The following is a 20088-nucleotide window of genomic DNA, read 5'->3' as shown; positions in this document are numbered from 1 at the left end:
TAATCTTTATCGAATAAAATGGTTTCGCTTGCATACCTATATTGTTCTATCAAATATATATTCAAATTAAAAAAAATAAAGGAATTATTTAACTGATAAAAAAGAGTAAAAAATAATCGGTCGCATTACTTTTTTTTTTCCCATACGTTTCTCACCAAAATATAATACACAAATGCAGAAATTGATAAATAGTAGGATTTCTTTGCCTCTTGTATTCCTTTTCTCTCAATTTTATATTTCTTAAAACTTTTTCCTCCTATCTTCGTCAATTCATTGAGATTATAGCCACTATTTTTTTCTCCATATATTGATTTTAAGAGAAAATTTTCACTTCTAATATCATTTTTATTGATAATTTAGTTGTTGTTATTTTTTATTAACTTAGTTGTTTTGTTTTGTGAATATTATTTTTCCTTTGTCACACCTATGGCAAAAAATGAAAATTTCGAGGGCCAAAAACATTCTTATGTAAACAACAAATATTATTTAGAATTCTTCGATGTTACAATAAAAAAAAAGGAACGTCAATAATAAATTAACGAGATAAAAATGAAAAGAATGACCTGTGCATACATGAGCCAAATATTTATATGTATAAAACTATCCTTTTTTAGTGTGTTACTTTGATATCTAGAAACTCCACGAGTCCCAACTAATCTAGTTCAAGCCGTATCGACCTACTAAAGACACAAAACCCTCCAAACATGAATTTTCTCTAAAAATCGTCTTCTCCTAATCAAATTAAATCTCACGAGGATCCCATATTCCCTATATATATATATAATATGCCGGAGGACGTATGCAGTTACTCCGGTCATTTTCAGACACAAAAGTCCTCCACCAACAAACACGCAAATGGAAGTTGAGATAATAGTGAAAACAAAATATCGATGAAATAGTAAATGGGACGAAACATAGATACTTAATTAGACCATGATTCACCACAGTCACCCAAGCATGGATCTATTACCTTCGTACAGTTGTTATTTCTGTTTAATCATTTCACAGGCAACGATAGCCTTAACTAATAATTACGGGCAACATATTAGTGATAGAATACGATTTTGTACTTTGAATGTGTATGAACTCAAGTATATTATGTATGAAGAGCTTTTGTTTTCTTAATTCCTGTTCTGTCGAGTAAGAGATACTGTCATTTATATGAATACATATAACAAGAAGACAATCTTAAAATTGGTTAAACAGTCATGTCTATAATGATGTACTTTTGTTCTTCTAGCTAGCAAAGGGGGTGCTGATCTCATGCATCTTATTACTGACTAATAATTAATCCCACTAATCATGGCTAATCATATATATTTTTTTGTATTAACAAGCTGAAAAGGATTTCTTTTTGGCATTTCACGTCTGTGAGATACAATCTGCATTTTATAATTGAAAGGCTAAACGTGGTTGTCTCTTAGTCATACAATTATGGCCTTCATCAGTGCTGCAATAGATCTGATCTGACTGCCAACTACGACAAAAACAACCCCAAAATGGAAAGATCCATGACTGAAACTTTTATTCTTTTTTTTCTCCTCGAAGAGATTAATGAGCCCTCTCGGGCAATATGTTATGGTTTAATTCAATTCAATTACTTATGGATGCATGTCCCAACTTGACACCCCAAAGCTAATGTCGCCACGGATGTCGCTGTCGTGATGTTATGCACGATGATGTTATGGATGAAATGAAGCCTTCATTCACGGTCGTCATCGTGAAATCAAAACCACTGGCACAAGCCAGTCCGGGATTTCCCTCCTTAGCCTTGTCGTCATGTCAAATATATCAATGGTCGTTATATTCCGAATAATGAATCGCTACCTATTAAATATTAAAGGCGCTCGATGTTTTTGCTCATGATGAACTAACAATCGATCGAATCCTATGCCTCGTGTCTTTTTTTAAGCGGTTTCATCACGGGGAACTTTTTGAAGAGAAGATGTGTGCATTCCTTCACCACAATTCATGAGAGCATGAACAAGCACGGCTTTATCATTATACCTTGTCTAAAACAATTAATTAATTTGTTTATCCTTTTTTTTTTGGTGAAAAAGCTCCATTTGTCTCCTCATCGACGAGCCATTTAATATTTAATTTTTCCCATAAAGTACAAACGACTTAATATTATCTTAATTTATAATCACAGAAGACGAATCTGAACCCTAATTATTTGCAGAATTTAAATGTTTTTCTTATTATAAGGATATTGATTGATTGATGTCCACACTACAGTAAGAAATGTATAGCAAATTATAAGAAGTTTGACCACAAAAGCTTTTCTAATTTGCTTTGGAAGTAGTAATGTTTTGGTCTGTAGACATATATATAAAAGATGGGAAACCATATGACAATGAAGAAAATCGACTATGACGCTGAGGTCAATTTACCTCTCGATTTTATTTCGATACACTTTTATACCCTAAACTTCCATATCTAACTACACATTCAAACCTTCACGGTTTTGGAGAAAGAATTTGGATATTTCTGCAACTTTAAATTGCCCTGATATTAAAACGAGGCTGTAGATTATTAGAAAAAGAGAATATAGTATAGGGACACATGTTTTCTCTTGATAATCAAGATGTTTCAGGTCAATACTCATTGTGAGAATTACCTATACCCTTATATTAGCTATTATGATTTATTTTCCATTATACTAGATTCATAAACTTTCTTTATAACCGAAAAAAATTTACCTTGATATTGCTCAACCAAAAAAAGTTACCATCATATCCTTAATTTTGATAAAAATTAGACAATACGGGGGACATTGTAACCCTTGACGATGTTAAGGGGATAAATTGACCCAAAATAAAGTTCAGGGGTATGGCAATTCCGGTTTTCATTGTTTAGGGGGTCTTTCCATAATTTTTCGTAAGATTAATAAAACGGTAAGCCCTTTTGTTTTGGATAAGAACCATTGAAGTGTAAAGTTATGGAAAGCTCTGAGAAGACTAATGAAAAAGCTCATTTGTTATGACGAAGAAATCACTAAATGGTCTTTCTTATTCACAAATCAATTAATAAGGATTAATAAAGGTGAAGAGCCATGATCAGAATCTATGCAGAAGCTCTGGTCTTCTTTCTCCTTTTTTTTTTGTTAATTAAAATTCTATCGAGATACATTAAATGTATAATTAAAAAAGTTACTGTCAAGATTTGATATAAATATAGCAAGAAGATCAATAAGCCTGATAAACATATATCTATATATATATACATATATGTAAAATTAGATTTTTTGCTGCACAAAATTTTTACTACAAATATAATTGTATTTACCTAATTCAAACTTTAATTGTTTTTAGTTAAATTTCAAAATCTTTATAAAGAATTTTTATTTTTTCCATAATATATAATAATTATATCCAAATATCCTTAAAAAATGATTAATTCATATATTACTATTATATTAGAGGAGGAGCGGTGTAACTTTCTAAAATTCATTTCTCAAATTCGATTAAAAATTAGTATGTCATAAGTTTTGAGGTTAATTTTGTAATCATTTTAAGTTTTTGAGAATATATTAAAATTAAAATGTGTTACGTCCAAATATATTTATGCTTATATACTAAACTTATTATTAATTTTATATATGAACTCTTAATTTATATGCATTTGTTAATCTAATCCCATTTAATCCTAATTGTATATATTTTTTATTATTATGATATTATTTATTACACCATATTCAACTTTATATAACATATAAATTAGTCCAAAATGCACATTTGGAACATGCGGGACCAATTCTTTTTGCTCTTTTCCCCCCCTTTGGTGCGTAAAGAAATGGATTTCAGTTAATGAACAGTCATACCCCCTTTGAACTTGGAGAACATGGCCGAAAGGCACTAATAGATTCTAGGGCAGGGCTAGTTTTCACAATTCTCACAAGTCAACCTTGCCCCTAAGAAAGTGGTTAATGTGCATGAAATAGTGTGATTTCAGATGTCAGATACGTGTTTGAGCAAATATAAGCAACGTGTGTTTGAAGTATATGCGATCGCATCAATACGTGGACCTTATGTCAGAATATGAGTTATGTGTATTTGACTACTAATTTTATTGATAAAGATCGAAAGCTATATAAAAAAAATTCTAAAGTTTTGTCAAGTCACTAGGCATTTGGGGTAGATTATGGTTAAGAGCGTGGATATATGCTTGAATGGTTAGGACTCAGGAGTTGAATAAGGTTTTTAGTTTGACTGTTGACAATGCTTCGTCCAATGATGTTGGGATTCATATCCGAAAAAGAGGTGAATGTCATGGAAGGGGGTGATTTTAAAGAGGGATTACATCTATAAGCGTTATTATGCACATATTTTGAGTTTAATTGTGAAAGAAAGACTAATGGAGATAGATGATTCGATCTTAAGAATTCGCGGCGCTATACATATATAAAACTTGGTGAAACGAGATTCATTAGTGAGATAATAGAGAGGATTTTCGCATTGAATAAATCGTAGATCAACTTTGATTTTTTTATTCATGTTTCGGCAAGGTTCACGTAAACACCTTGGAAGCTCACGGGACAGGTTAGTCCGATCACAAGTCGTGCAAGTGACTTAATAGAGAGTATTTTTCTGCATAGTTTCAATAATTACTTGAATCCGATACTTCTTCAAATAAATCACACATTTTAACCACAGACTAATTTTATACGATTGCTATCATATATTTAGCGCAAGTGAGCAACTAACCAGAGATCAAGATGTGACGGATAATATTAAGGGCGGTGTTTACTTTAGAGAATTTTTCAACTTTCAAAGAAAACTTTCTAAAATTTATAGAACTATATATATAAAAAAATTGTTTCTTATATAAACTTGAAATGATTTTTCTAAGAAAATTTTCTTTTACACTATTCAAATTTGTATCGAAATTAAAAAAGTTCTTTTTTTAGCTCTATGATTTTTCATTAGCCAATTCTTTTCTTTTATAAGTTTTAATTTATGACATCCCTTTCTTATTTATTTAATCATTCTTTATTTCCACAAGATTTGAGCTTCAATACTAAAATAGTGATTGATTCACTACAAACTATGATTTTCTAACTTTAACCTTAGTACACGTATTTTTATATATTTCAATGGAGAAATAAATTTACAAAAGGAGAAGAAAAGTAAAGAAGAAAATTGAGCATTAGTTGTCTAAAGCTAAACAAGCTTTTCTTTTAATGCTGACAAATATTTGACAAATAATTCAGAACATAAGAGCATTCATATCTTTTCTTGGTGAGCGTGTTCATATATATCATTATTTTGAGTATTACGCATTATGTGTCAAATGATAAATTCTTCCATTCTTCCATTCAAAACAAGTTATAGTATATCTTTTTCTAAGTGGCGACTATAATCATGCTATCTAAAAGTAAATATGTGTCCAATCTTAATAAGCAGTGAAATGGATGATTTGGTTTTATCAAGCCAACTGTGAAGTAGCTTCCTTTTTCTTGACAAGGAAATGGAAGCAAATCAAAAGACAAAATGAAATCACCCATTGTTTGTATGTCTTTGGAAAGGTAAAAGATATCAGAATGGGAATCAGACAAAGAATCAATTATGTAGATAAGTTCTGTCGTTAATTTTTTTTTAAAAAAAAAAAGGAGGAGGAAAAATAGCAAGCTTTTTTTGTGATAAGGATTTAACTATTACGAGGTGATAACCCGTGCTCTGAACTGAAATTTAGGACGCACATATAAATTTGAATTCTATGTTCAAAACTCATCTAAACTAGTTGTGAAACCCGTGCGTTACACGAAATGTAATGTGATATTTTTTATGCTAATTTTATTATATAAAATACGTGTTATAAATTATTGAAGATACTAATTTACAATCAACAACAATATACTATTAGATATATAAGACTAATAGTAATTTTATTTCACCAATAAGATCAGGAAAATGAATTATATAAAAAAGAGAACTCAATATAAGTCTTGAAAAATTCAATATTATCAAAATTATGCATAAAAAAGTTCAAAAAAAAATTCCAACCACATACATAAAATTGGATAATCAAAAAATTCTGTAAAAATTCATTTGTAAGAAAAAGCAAAAAATTGAATAACTTACCTTGAGAAATTTAATTGTAGATGTACTAAAATAAATTGGTGCGCGTGTGCAAAATTGAAGAACTCTAGTAGCAGTAATATTTTTTTGAGGCAAATCTGTCACAATTTATGTATGATACCTTATCTATTTATAACGTATAATACATAATATAATATAGGTAACATATCGTGTCTATATCTATATCTATAAAAAAAATGATCTAATTTTCTTTTTAGAAATCAAATATATAACACATAATATCTATGAAAATATAATCTAATTTATTTTTTTAACAACAACTATGATCTTACATGATTTGTTTTATCTAGATCTTCTCATAAAATATTTGTATTTATAATCTTAAAAAATGCAACAAAAAAAATATCAGTCCCATAAATTAATATCACATGTTTTTAAAAAAAAATTAAAAAAATATGTTTTTTAGAAAAGCTCAAAAAACCAGAAAAATAATAATTAGTCCCACAAATTTATATTTATATCTTCTAAAAAATTTTAAAATAAAATTTTAAAAATTATTTTTTAAAGAAAGTTAAAAAAGAAGAAAATATATTCATTAAAAATTAAAATTTTTGTTATTTTAAAAAACTCAAAAAAAAAATTCGATTTAACAACCGAGCGTTCAGAGGTCACCTGGCCAGATAACCATGTTCTTGCTTTCATATATATATACACACACATACATAGATATAGATGTTAATAAGATTAATATTCGCTACAACAAAATAGTATATTAGCAACTAAATAATCAATTTTAGTTGCTAAAAAGTCACCTTTAACAAGTAAAATATATTTCAACCATACATATATGTAGTTATTAATTCCTTTACCAACTAAGTTGTTCCAACTGAAATGCAACAAAATTATTTTAGTTGGTATAAACTTTAGCAACTATATTTTGTTTTTTAACTACTGAAATTTTTGTTGCTAAAGAGTTTATTAGTTGCTAAATGAATTCTTTAACAACTATATTTTTTCACTTTACTAAGAGTTAAAACATAGTTGCTATAGCTTATAACAACTAGAAAACCTTAATTGCATATTAGTTGCCGCAACTTAGTAGCTAAAGGTCATGGCAACTAAAAATATATATGATTGCAAATTATTTTAGTTGTTAAAAGTGACTTTTTAGCACCTAATGGTAAATTACTAATTTTAACATATTTAATTTTAAAAATATATTTCTATTTGAAAAATATTATTTTACCAGAATATATGTATAGAAACAGGAACTTTTGATCCTTCATCGACACAATAGTTTGTTACTATTACGAATAACAAAATATGACAATCCAAACAAGTAGAAAAAGTAAGAATATATTGGCGGCAGCTATGAGAAAATTGGAGATGGGAATTATATAGGACTATATTAGTTTTGATCACTGAACAAATTTATCATGTGTCTATTTTTCTGATTGGTTCAATTAATTATTCAAAGTACTTTTTTTAAAGTGAGGGTGATATCTAGTGAAAGTTAGTTTTGTTTTTAATATCATAGAGATAGAGATTAATGCAAAACTTGGACTCTTCAGAATCAGTTAAATTTTTATTTATATTTCAACAGTTCTATTCATTACGTGCAGTGATCCCTATTCAATCTTTTTGGTCTGTTGACACATATAAAATTAACGTGATAAACACATATTCGAATCTGGTAGTTATCGGAGTGTGATGAATATTCGTTGATTATTTATACGTGACGACATAACATGATAATGCCATGCTAGTTTCTAATAGCAATAGTTCTAGCTAGTCGATATACTAGAGATCATAATAATATATATAAATATATATGTATGTATTCTCTATTATAGAAACTTATATCTCTAGAAAAGAAATTAATTTAAGAAACATATATCGCGTTGGCCTGTATTGCCATTATAAAAGGGGACCAGTGGCTGCACTTTCATTCCAATATTCCATTCCCTCTCAGCCTTCCCTCTGCTTTCTCTCTGTTTCAATCTCTCGGTTCCAATCTCTAGATATAGTAACATAAGACGCATTCAGTTCCTATTTCGAGAACGTTTTTCCTTTTCCGGGAGCAAATAAGGCGCCATTCGGTTTTCCGGACGAGTAAAACGGCTAAGTGATGGTGAACTTGTCGTCGAGGTTCCGCCGGGTGTGCGTGTTCTGCGGGAGCAGCGCCGGCAACAAGCCCAGCTACCAGCTTGCCGCTATCCAACTCGCTAAAGAACTTGTACGTTATAAACTCCTCCCAACTCTCACTCCTTCGATTCGGATGTTACGGGGACCACTGATCTGACGGTCAAGTTCTATGACGACCATGTGTAGCTGGTCCTATGAAACAATTACGATTATACTCGTCTACACCATCCCTCGCAAGAGTCGTATGTATATTAAAGATGCAGCAAATGTTCTATCCCTATCCACCTACCTACTCCGAAAGCTTTTTGCAAAATAATTCTTTTGATTCGACCTCGTTATTGATCCGATATATTATGTCTTTGTGTTACTCGTCCAATGAAATTATCATTAATCATCCTTTTACGAGCACTCACTCCGTTACAAGATCATTTTAAGCATTAGCCGGTACAACATATCATCATCCATCAGTTCAAGCTTTTGGATGGCTCATGTTTAATGGAATCAACTATCATTTTCTTCGAATACGTTGAAACCTGAGGCTGACCAAATCGGGAAAGTGCCATATTCCTGTTTCAAAAGGAGGCTGTTGCTTGGCGGATCAAACACAATTAATGACCAGATCAAAGTTAGAACAGAAAGAAAAAGAGGACGTAGCGTAGTAACGCACGCCCTTGCCTATTGATATAAAGATCGCAAATTCGATACCTAATGTGACTACTCATATTCATTTATTAGTTATTTATGATTTCTCTTTCATTGTATTAAAATTTGTGCCTCTTTTTGTAAAATTAATTGAAAGAGTTAAATATTTGTGCATGAAAATTGTGGCAATTATAATAATGATGCCGTTTTAAATGAAGAGGTTGCGGGATTAATTTGCAGAATTGAACTTAGACACGTAACTCCAATTTATACCAATTTATAAATCAATTAATTAGTTAGTGACTTTTTTTTTTTTCTCTTTTTGTCAGGTTGAAAGGAACATTGACTTGGTGTATGGAGGAGGGAGCATTGGGCTAATGGGGCTTGTCTCCCAAGCTGTCTTTGATGGTGGTCGGCACGTATTAGGGTAATTAAGCATCTAACATAATTATTTTGTTTAGACAACTCTAAATAATGTAGCTACATTAATTAGAGTTCGGCTTTTGAATGTTGCGGGATCTGTATGGTATCGAATTCAACTAAACTCTTAATTAATTTTCGATTCTCTTATCTTCTGCAGTGTTATCCCCAAGACTCTCATGCCTAGAGAGGTAATCATCGTCATCTCGACCGTTATTTTCCCTTCTATATATAGTTCGATGACTATTATATCGGTGTTTGAGGTTATCCGTACTCTGGTATTACTCTTTCGAACAGATAACAGGGGAGACTATAGGAGAAGTCAGAGCAGTCTTGAGCATGCACCAAAGGAAGGCCGAGATGGCTCGACAATCCGATGCGTTCATTGCCCTGCCTGGTACTTATTACTCGGCTATCCGGATTAGATTCTTAATTATTGTACCAAAAGCAAGCCACATGGTTTGCATTTCTTATGAAGAGTTGGACTCTTTATTAGGTGGCTATGGAACCTTGGAGGAACTCTTGGAGGTTATTACTTGGGCCCAGTTGGGAATCCACGACAAGCCGGTAAACAATTTTTTATAATCTTTTTTTAAAATATTTATTTTCTTTTATTGCGTGGTAAAAAATCTGCTCCGAAATTACTTTTCGTCCTTAATATATGTACGATATTAATCTTATTGATAATTCCTTTTCGATGAAATGCAGGTGGGCTTGTTGAATGTCGACGGATATTACGACTCGCTGTTATCGTTCATAGACAAGGCTGTGGACGAAGGCTTCATCAGTCCCTCGGCACGCCGCATTATCGTATCTGCCCCTACTGCCCATGAGCTCATGTGCAAGCTCGAGGTATGCGTACTTCCCCGAGTGCGTTTTTGTTCGAAATTCCAATATTCCTGTTTGACAACTGATGTCAATAGCAAAAACATCCCAATACCTTTTACGATGGCTTCTTTCACTATGCGGTCAATGTACTAGGAGTTATCCAATTGATCAATTGCGTAGGCAAGTACGGTGATCGGAATATGTACGTTCATTTTTAATGATGCAGGAATATGCACCGGAACACCATGGTGTAGCCTCCAAGCTAAGTTGGGAGATTTAGCAACAATATATGGTTGTCGCTCGAAGCTGGATTTCATTTGTCGATCCCATTGCGAAGAGTGAATCAAAACAGAAGAGATTTAGAAGGAAGACGATGACTGTAAAATTGATTAGCTGCTCTCTCCCTCAGCGGTAGATATGTACACAGTACACCCACAACACCCCCTAGGTCAGAGATCAGGAATCACATAGTTCGTAGATCACGAATTGCTTTAGTTCTTTTTATCCGATCGATTATGTGTATGCAGTAAGCATATATCTCAGGTGAGACCAGTTAAGATTGATACTTCGTGTCGATGTCTGCCTTGCTCTAAATTTCCACACGATGTATGGGAAATATACATTTCTTCTATTTACCAGCTAGACGCAATCTTAGGAAAGGACCAAATTTCTCCAGTCCGGGTTACGACGTGCATGTGGGTTTCCCCAGTTCGAACAATCTCTGAGTATTGAGTCAGATTCAGATAACATATGCAAGTTATAACCCCTCAGATTACCATATCTGAAAGGGCCAACCCGATCTCCTATGCTCGATTTCGATTGTACGCTCTTCCCGTCCGCCTCGACTTTGATAAGAAGGAAGGGCCATCAAAAAGATCGCAAAGATTGGAAGAGGGAAAAGGAAATGGGATGAATAAAAGAAGAAAGCTTTCTTTGGGATGATGCCAAAGCATGCATTGTGGGGGCTGGCTGATGTACACAATATGTATACTTTTTGTGAATGGTGGGCAAAGGGCGGGACCCAAAGTGGGGTAATAGCAAGACAACAAAACTATATGTAGAGAAAGGAAAGAAGGGCCAAATTATATTCCCCAAATTGACGAATTATTACCAACATGGACGGATACACGTGATAACACATATGTTGTTCTTAAGTCACATACCCGAGTTTGGTGAAATCGAAAAAATTCACGATTAAAATAGCTTCAGTTTTATTAGACCAATTCAACTCGAACTCAAATTATGAATTTTTGGATATTAGGTGATACAGACCATTGTTATCAGAACCGAACCGCAGTCGGCCATGTCCGGTCCGGTTCGCTTGAAAACCCAAAATGCACATTTGAACCGTCGGACCCATAGAACTGGCCTGTTTTGAGCAAAATTTCATTGAACCGGTCGGTTCTATGGGTTTTATGGGTTTACTATTTATTGTAAAAATTGTTTGGTTGTGTAAGGATTTGAACTCATGACTTTTTACTTTTTATACTAGTATAGTACCAACCAAACAACCACTACTTTCTTACTCTTTTAACTCTACTTTTAAGTACTTATTAAAATTTAATATTTATTTTGAAGTAAGAAATATTAAATATATTTATATTTTCTTACACTATTCTCATATATCTTTGAAATCATCGTACTTCTATCTTAATTATCATAATTTTTTAAATCATATAAATATTTATTTTATTTTAATTAAAAGTGCGGTCCGACCCATTGAACCCCGGTTGGATCCATAAATTCATGAACCCATACCTCTTCCGGTTCATCATCCGGTCCGGTTCTGATAACATTGATACAGACACAACATCTGTCCTTGACCGTACGGCACATAGTCAGACAGACCAGACACTGTACAAGTGACCATGCAACGTGTGCTACTACACAGGACATAGATAGATAGATAGATAGATAGATAGATAGATAGATAGATAGGGACATCACCAATGGTGGGGAAAATATTATAATTATATAAGCAAATACTCCTTTTTTATCATATAGAACGTGCATGTCGCGGGCTAATAACATTATCGATTGAAAACAATCGAACGCATCAAGAGATGTATGAAAAAGTGGACTTGTGTGCAGGGTGTTGAAAAGTAAAGTTAGTACCTGCAGTGCCTTACTACTAGTATCGAGCAGTTCGCAACCTCTGCTGCTGGGAATGCGACAATACAACACGACTTTGTACCTTTTCTGATGTTGTGCACAATCATCTCCTCTTTGGCACCTTTTTCTTGTTTAGTTATGTTCATGAAAGAAGGACGTACGCAAAATGAAGAAAGATAGATAAAAATAGAAGATAATTTTTATTATTATAAAAGAGATTCATGTTCTTAATAAAGAATAAGCGAAGAGAAAATAAAAGAGGAATTTACCTAAAATGGCTCATGGTTTATCCGTTTTGTCAAATCTATCATATGTTTTTTTTGTCAAATCTATCTCATGGTTTACTTTTTGCATCAAATCTATCCCGATATTATCTTTTCCGTTGACATCTAACGGTCGTGCTGACATGACACTCACGTGGCAAGTGTGGTCCACTATCTCTCCACGTGCCACATCAGTACAGCTGTTAAATGTTGACGGAAAAGATAACGTCGGGATAGATTTGATACAAAAAGTAAACCATGAAATAGATTTGATAAAAAAAAAGCATATGATAAATTTAACAAAACGAGTAAACCATGGGTCATATTAAGTAAAAATCCCAAAATAAAAAGAGTACAAAAATTCCTAGCAATGAAAATTTAAATATAAAAATATCATAATTTCAAGTGAGATATATTGTTACGTGCCATAACTCCTTTCGCCAAATTTTTTATGGAAGATTACAAATTACTCTATGGCATATCACCATAACAAGCCAAATGTCGTGCAGGAATTGATTGGCGGATGAAAGTTCACCCAACATTGTGGGGTTGGAGAAGTCCGGGTGGAAGATTACATCCATCCTCAAAATTAAAGGGACGCTCTTCGTATGTATATCGCATGTACAATGATGACATTTTCGAGCGTCGATGATCCCATAGCTCGAATCTTGATGCCTATTATTTAGAAAATATGGACAGTTTAATCTCGGGTCATTAACGGTTGAGATTCAGTGGATATATTCTCGCGTGGTACTACTCGAGAGCTCGATGTTTGTTTACTCAATGGTTGTGGGCTGAGAGAGGACACAAGGTGGCCCTAAACCCTTTAAGGTTGGTGCCGTATGTCATCAGCTGTCTTTCCATAAACTGTCCACGGGAAAGACAGAAGAAGAAAGATGAAAATTTTTTAAATGATCTTACATCATAATAATGTAATGAAAAAAAAAAGAGTAAAATTACTAGAATTAAAAACAATTATGATATCTATTCAAGTAATTAACACCTAATCTCTCTGTTCTTATAATTTAATTGATTGTTTTTACACATTACGTGATCAAGTAGGATCACCGAAGAGTTTCTTTGAAAAAGGGGAGGTCCGATGGCGGAGTGTACTTAGATCTCCTTCGGTATGCCGGAATGGAATAGAAAGGAATGTATTTTTGTATAGTGAATGTAATTATATTGATATAATAATAGTAATTTTAGATTCAACTAGATAATATGAAGAATTAAATTTAATTAAATGAATTTATTTTTCATGATATCATTCTATATATCGTATATTTAGATACATAAAATTAAAAGATAATATATAATATGTGTAAAACTTAGTATGAACGATGAAATGAACATTCATTTAGTTTTTTGAAGGAATGATCATTTCGTCACGTTGCAAATTTTTTTTTTTCCAAATTGAATGCTCTTTCTAACTCATTCAACTGTCTTCATGTAAAGAAATAGCGTAGAATAATAGATTTTCATTCCATTTCATTCTATTCCCGCGTATCAAATGAGAAGTTAATACAGAGAAGTGAGGATGGAGAGAAGTGGAAGCAAAGCAAAGCAAACTCCCCATTTCCATTTACATCGAGAATTGCAGTAGTTATCTCTTCCATTTGGTGAAAGTCTTTCCCACATTTGGATAGATATAATGTCAATCATGGACTCCATGTTTGCCTTTGGTCATGTGGGATTCATGTGTTTGCCTTGTTATTGTCTGGGAAAGTTGAACAGTTGCTGTCACCACTGCCAACTTCATCAGTTGAACAGTTGCTGTCACCACTGCCAACTTCATCCACTCTCTAGGATACATGTTACCGCTTCCAAATTGAACGGAACGAAAGATCACTAAGTTATCGAGAGAGGATATAGCACAGTAGCGCATCCCTTACCTAATCAAGAGGTTCCAGATTCGATATCCAGTGAAACTACTTTTATTTTTTTATTAGATATTTATAATTTATATTTCAATGCACTAGACTCATGGGCCTTACTTATAATAAAAAAAAAGACCACACAGTTAAATGAGGTTTGGACAAGTATTTTTTACTAATTTTATAGAAGATAAACTTTCTACTTACAGTAAAAAAATAATCTCTTATGGTAAGAATTAATCGTGCTATACGCATTTTATAGCAAAGATTACTTATTTATCTTCTGCTAGCTCTTCCACTCGTTGATTGTTGTTGAAACCCCGCTATGATCAACGTACAAGATATATATTTCGAGAAAATTTTGAGATTCGATCGGTTTAAAGAGATGACGATTGACTTGTTTGTGGCAATTCACATCTCTTCCTTCTCATGCCAAGATGAGTTGCAAATTATTGTCTACAACAGACAGGAGTTCGTCGACAATAGAACTCATAAAAGATAAGGTAGGGCTGCTGCTACCAACTGATCAGAAGTAGCACAGCAACCTCAGAGTTTATCATAACATGGCACAATGCCTTTCCTCAAAGGGACAAAGACGGAAACAAGCTAGCAAATCAGAAAGTGCGAAAACTTCCTTACAAGGATCAATGTCCTCAAAAACTCTCTCATCACTAGCATGCTAAGAATTGAGTACTAATTTCTATATTCCTTCCGAGGTAAATAATATATTTAGAAGAACCTAACACGAACAAACCGATGATTTAACTACATAAAAGCACAAACAACGTTGTTTAGTTAGAAGGGTATATGTACTGAGAGTTTTTTCTTTCAGGCAAAGGACTGAACCACCGAAGATGTGGTGACTAAGCCCGAGAGCAGGCCCACAAGGAGGGCGCTGTTGTATGTGCTTGGCTCAGCCTGCATAGAGTTGTTCCTCGAATCGATGAATGACTCGTTCTTGAAGGGCCCGCCAACCAGTCCCCCAATAGCTACATTGGGGTTAGGCTTGGCTGAGTCAAGCCACTTGAAGCCACTGGTACAGTCCGTTGTAGCATTGGCAGGTATTGAAGCCCCTCTGTGGTGCACAAATTGTGGGTATTTGTTGCCGTAGCCCACAAGGTAGCTCATTTTCATTGGGTTATCGCCCAAAACATAATCAGCCTGGAGAAAAATATGAAAATGCTATCAATTTGAAAGAATGAAAACAACTTGAGAATTTCAGGGCCATTTGGAATTGTTCCCAGAGCTGTTCTGTGTTCTCAGACCTTGTTATCTGATTTAAAAGTTGCTTTACTTTTGATTTTCTTGTGGAAAAATCTTGTTTTCAGACAATGTGATTTCGGAATGGCATTTGAGAAACAACACAGGCAGTTGAAATCTGGCAACCAAGAGACGTTGGTTGGAGGCAGCAGATTGGAGATGATATAGTTCAGGGGAAACTAGATTTTTGTTATAAATATATAAAAGAAAAATATATTACCCTTCAACAACAATTTTTATGAACTGTTTTTGGAGCAAACTAACCGTGTTTTAGGTTTCCAACCAAACTTTTAAAGAACAGGATAGGACACTATTTTTAGATTCATTTATTCAACATTTAATCACTGAGATGCATACCTGAGATTTGGCGAATTTCCGAAGATCTGACGGCTTATAGGATTTTCCATCGCATGATATCTTAGCTGTTCTGGATGTCAGCATGTAGTCACTGTATACCGTGGCTAAAAATGCAGAGGCTACGGGGTGCTGCAGAGAGTTCCATTCACTGACCCATATAAGACCACCTGCATTTACCGAAAATGTTCAACATCTAAAATTGGGACTATATGATAGTGATAGACTCATAAAAGATAGTTTTCACTAAACAGAATCATTGGAGATGATTTCTTGTCCATGTTTATGAAGTTGCTGGCCTCTCTAGAAAGGAATTATTGATGAATTTGGATAACAAATTTGATTCTATTCATGCCTTTCCTTGTTTGTTTATCAAGTCAAATCATTCCAATGCAATTAACTCTATAAAGATAAAGTCGATTTAACAGAAATGCAACTCGCAAGACGCATAGTTTACATATAGACATTGCAGCAAAAGAGCATGTTTGCAGGAAATTACTTTCTGTTCTGCTGGATGTGGCGGTAGGAGAACTCGCGAAAAGTCCACACATAACAGCCTCGGCAGTCTTTTGGTACGCTTGAAGGCTATTCTTTACTGAACCTGATGCATCCTTAGCACCAAAAAAGCTCACTCTGGAAAGGAGTACCTGCATTGGGGAAAATCCATTTGACGACATTAATCGGCAGCTAGAATGATTTCGAAATGAATGCTGTGCTACAGTTCTAATAGGACAGTATCCTTTTGGTAATAGAAATTGATTAAAGTTTCCATTTTTTGATCTATCTTTAATATGAGAATAAAAGGTAGAAATACACTTTACAACTTGCACTGGATTACAAATGGGTTTCTACTATTGGATCTGGTTCAGCTGGATTTAACCCATTCCAAGTGTTTCCACCAGCTTACAAGAATATACTTTAAGATGCATGAGAACTTGGTTGGAACTGAAATTGGACCAAAATCAATGCCGCCTGCCTAGAACTTATATCCACTGAAAACATACCCAACAATGTTCACCAACTGAACAAGCTGTGACAAGCATAATTCAGTTCAATAATTTCAATTCAGTCCAGTTCATACACATTCCCAACATATTCAACCGATTCCAAATTGATTTCTCCATCAAAAGTCAATTCCAAATGGTTTGAAAAAACTGCATTCTAAAACATTTTCTCTTTATTTTATTTCCCTCTTCAAAACAAGGGAAGTGAGAAACTGCCACGATAAGGAAATAAAGTCTACCTGGGCTCCGGCAAGCTTGTTGTCCCAACAGAACCAGGTTGGGCTTCCAAAATTTGCGAATGACTTCCCATTCTGAGAGACATACTGAAGGTACGATTGCTCTCCGGTTGCATGGTAGAGCCAGCTGGCGGCCCAAAGAAGCTCATCACCATATCCTGTTGAATTGTAGTAAGTCTGAACTTGGGGGATGCTGACACTATAAGAAGCTCTGTACTTATCAGCAAAAGTGAAGAGCTGCTCAGCATGCTTTAGAAGCGTGCTGGAATAGGTGGAATCAACCGACTTGAAAACGAGAGAAGCTGACGCTAAAGCTGCTGCAGTTTCGGCTGCAACCTCTGTGCCGCTAGTTGATGTATTCAACATAATTAGAGGCCGTTTCTCAGTCATGGTCTCTGGCCTGTCCCAACACTTATGGTCCTTATCGGGATCACCGACCTACAACCAAATTATAGATAAGGACTACTGCATGCATGACTTCAATCGATTTCTCAGAGCATTTGAACTTCAACTCGCCATGCCCCCATTTGCCATGATGCGAGTGTGGTTCATCAATGAGGGTTTTGAGAAGAGATCTAAACTTACCTTGATCTGTATGCTAGATAATGTTCATGAGCCTTGTTGCTCAATATGTAGTCAACTTCAGAAGGAGAAAAACATAGTGGATGCCCACTTATGCTATTACGAACTATTTATATTATACTAGACTTCTATGCATTTATATGTACAAGGACTTGGATCTTTCGTACTCAATGGGGGCAATTGGATAAGTCTAGTTTAGTATCAAGAGGTCCTTTCAAAAGGATCTTCTCAAAGATTCATAGCCACGACTTCTGTTTCAATTACATGACAATATACTGCTGGCCAGAAGCAGGAAACAGCTACAAGACAGTGGATTTCACAATAAAAGCAAGTTCGGGTTCACTGACCTGAATGTAGAGGACATTATCTTTAGGATGAGCTGCAACAAGGTAGTCAGTTATCCACTTGAGCGAGTCCTGTGCAGGTTCCAACTGATTCACGACTTTCATTTGGTCTCCATACTCGAGGATGGCCCATGACAGGACGGTGGCGGTGAAAGCCATCGGGAACCCGAACTTCATATGGTCCCCTGCATCATACATTCCTTTGGAGAGATCCAACTTCGCTTCGCTCCCATCGTCAAGAGCCGAGTCTCCTCTCCATGATATCTTGTTGTTCTCCAACTCACCAGCTGTATCAGCAAAATTAGCAGTTCTACATTAACATTGAATCATCCGACAAGCTACTCAGGGACCCTGTTAAGATTTCCCTATCAAACATGAATCTTGGGATTACCCGACAATTTGTATCATGCTGTCTGCCTGTTTCAACTGGTTTCCTTATTATTCACGAGGAAAATTTGACCGAAACTTCAAATGCAGGAAGCAGAGTTTGCATATATAGAAAGGGAAGGCGTACATTTCTGAACGTCGAAGAACTGCATTGCGATCTTGAGAGCGTCGGAGTACTTCTTGTCGGGAGCGCCGGGGGGGCCAGGGGCAGGCTCCGCCTCGTCGCCGCCGTGGCTGGATCTCTTCCTGACGGTGATGACAATAGCCCCGGCCACCAGTGCCAGGACCACCGCCACCAGGAACCACCCGCACCACCCCCGAGACCGCTTCTCAGCTCCCATTTCTCCGAAATGCAGAAGCTAAAACCGCCGGATTTCGATCGACGGCGTTGGCTCAGACCTCCATTGACAGAATGCTGCTCAGTGAAGGGGGGAGAGATGGAGAGAATTGAAGGTGGGGAGACGAGAGGAAGACGAATTAAACGATGCGGGAGACCGACAAGGGAGGTCAGATCTGGAACGACTCGGGTCGGGTCGGAGACAACGGACCCGCCGGGTTGGTGGCTGAAGGGATCTTCTGGGAGCACCGACACGACAAAAACGACAACGCAGTCGCCTGGCGCGGGATTACAAAGATTATTATTAAATTAAACAAAACTTAAAAACAGAAAAAAAAGGGGAAAAAATCTGTTTTCTTGTTTCTAATTGTGGGGGTTCCTGCTGTCGTTTTTGTCAGTGCAATGACGAGAATACCCCTGGAGGTGGTTAGTGGAGGACGGAGCGAACGAGCTCGTTGGTTAAGGCGGGATTGTGGCGGGAATTGATTGGGGAGTTGACGGCGTCAGGAGTTGGGGTGACGGCTCGAGTCTGCCGTTGGATTGTGGTGGGGGGGATTATGGACCGTTGAGATGGTCACCGACAGGTTGCGCGATGGGGACATCTGATCTCGTGGGAACTGGGATGTCTTTTTCAGTTTCTCTCTCTATTTCAGTGTCGAATTGAATATAATTATTATATGAAGGGTGAGGTTTAAGTTCGGGATCAAAGTGTTTTTTTAAGATCTAAAGCCACGTAAAATCACGACGCAAAAATTCACGGTGGGAGAGTTTGATCTTTTAGTGGGCTGGTTTTATTTGACTAAATTAATCGGGATAAAATTGAACTCTCGGATACTATGATTTATATCGGAAGAAAGTTTTTTTTTTTTAAGATCTAAAGCGACAAAAATCTGCTACAAAAAAATTGATGGAAATATTAGCAATTTGCACCTACAAGATTTAATAGATTAATTAATACTAATCTTTTAGCCCCCATTTGGTAATATAACAAATTAAATGTGTTGTACCCGACAGATCGATGATGTAGTGGACCACGTTAGTGCGTTGGAAGGCCTATTCTATGGTTGGAGGGTCTGTGTCTTTGCATTTATTGAATGTTTCAGATCATGCCCGTTCGAGGTTATGTTTGGTATTCGATCTTTGGAAGCTCCTCCATGATCTAAAGTCTGAAAGGGCGAACTATATAGAATCAGGTTCTTTGATAAAAAAAATTTACCAATCTCCAATCCCGAATCTATATTCGAGTAGGGAGCTAATCT

General features: G+C 35.2%; 2 protein-coding genes across 3 annotated transcripts; one reads left to right on the top strand and one right to left on the bottom strand.

Moving 5' to 3' along the window:
• Window positions 1-7978: 7978 nt before the first annotated feature.
• Window positions 7979-10751, top strand: LOC116213166 (cytokinin riboside 5'-monophosphate phosphoribohydrolase LOG1-like). 2 transcript variants are annotated; one of them, XM_031548012.1, is made up of 7 exons: window positions 7981-8277; window positions 9158-9255; window positions 9409-9439; window positions 9546-9645; window positions 9745-9815; window positions 9957-10100; window positions 10303-10751. In XM_031548012.1, the coding sequence occupies exons 1-7, from the start codon at window positions 8170-8172 to the stop codon at window positions 10354-10356; spliced, it is 606 nt and encodes a 201-aa protein (XP_031403872.1). In that variant the 5' UTR covers window positions 7981-8169; the 3' UTR covers window positions 10357-10751. The 2 variants fall into 2 exon arrangements, with proteins under 2 accessions (XP_031403871.1, XP_031403872.1); XM_031548011.1 differs by having other exon boundaries at window positions 7979-8277; window positions 9546-9815.
• Window positions 10752-14797: 4046 nt separating this feature from the next.
• On the bottom strand, window positions 14798-18990 carry LOC116212846 (endoglucanase 10). The gene is made up of 6 exons (XM_031547564.1): window positions 18620-18990; window positions 18109-18392; window positions 17183-17617; window positions 16439-16586; window positions 15943-16109; window positions 14798-15486 (listed from the first exon to the last, which is right to left on the bottom strand). Exons 1-6 carry the CDS (start codon window positions 18831-18833, stop codon window positions 15154-15156), a joined length of 1581 nt encoding a protein of 526 aa, XP_031403424.1. The 5' UTR covers window positions 18834-18990; the 3' UTR covers window positions 14798-15153.
• Window positions 18991-20088: the final 1098 nt, after the last annotated feature.

This window comes from Punica granatum, chromosome 7, assembly GCF_007655135.1.
Source record: "Punica granatum isolate Tunisia-2019 chromosome 7, ASM765513v2, whole genome shotgun sequence".
Taxonomy (NCBI): domain Eukaryota; kingdom Viridiplantae; phylum Streptophyta; class Magnoliopsida; order Myrtales; family Lythraceae; genus Punica; species Punica granatum.
This window is presented reverse-complemented; position numbering and strand designations above follow the sequence as displayed.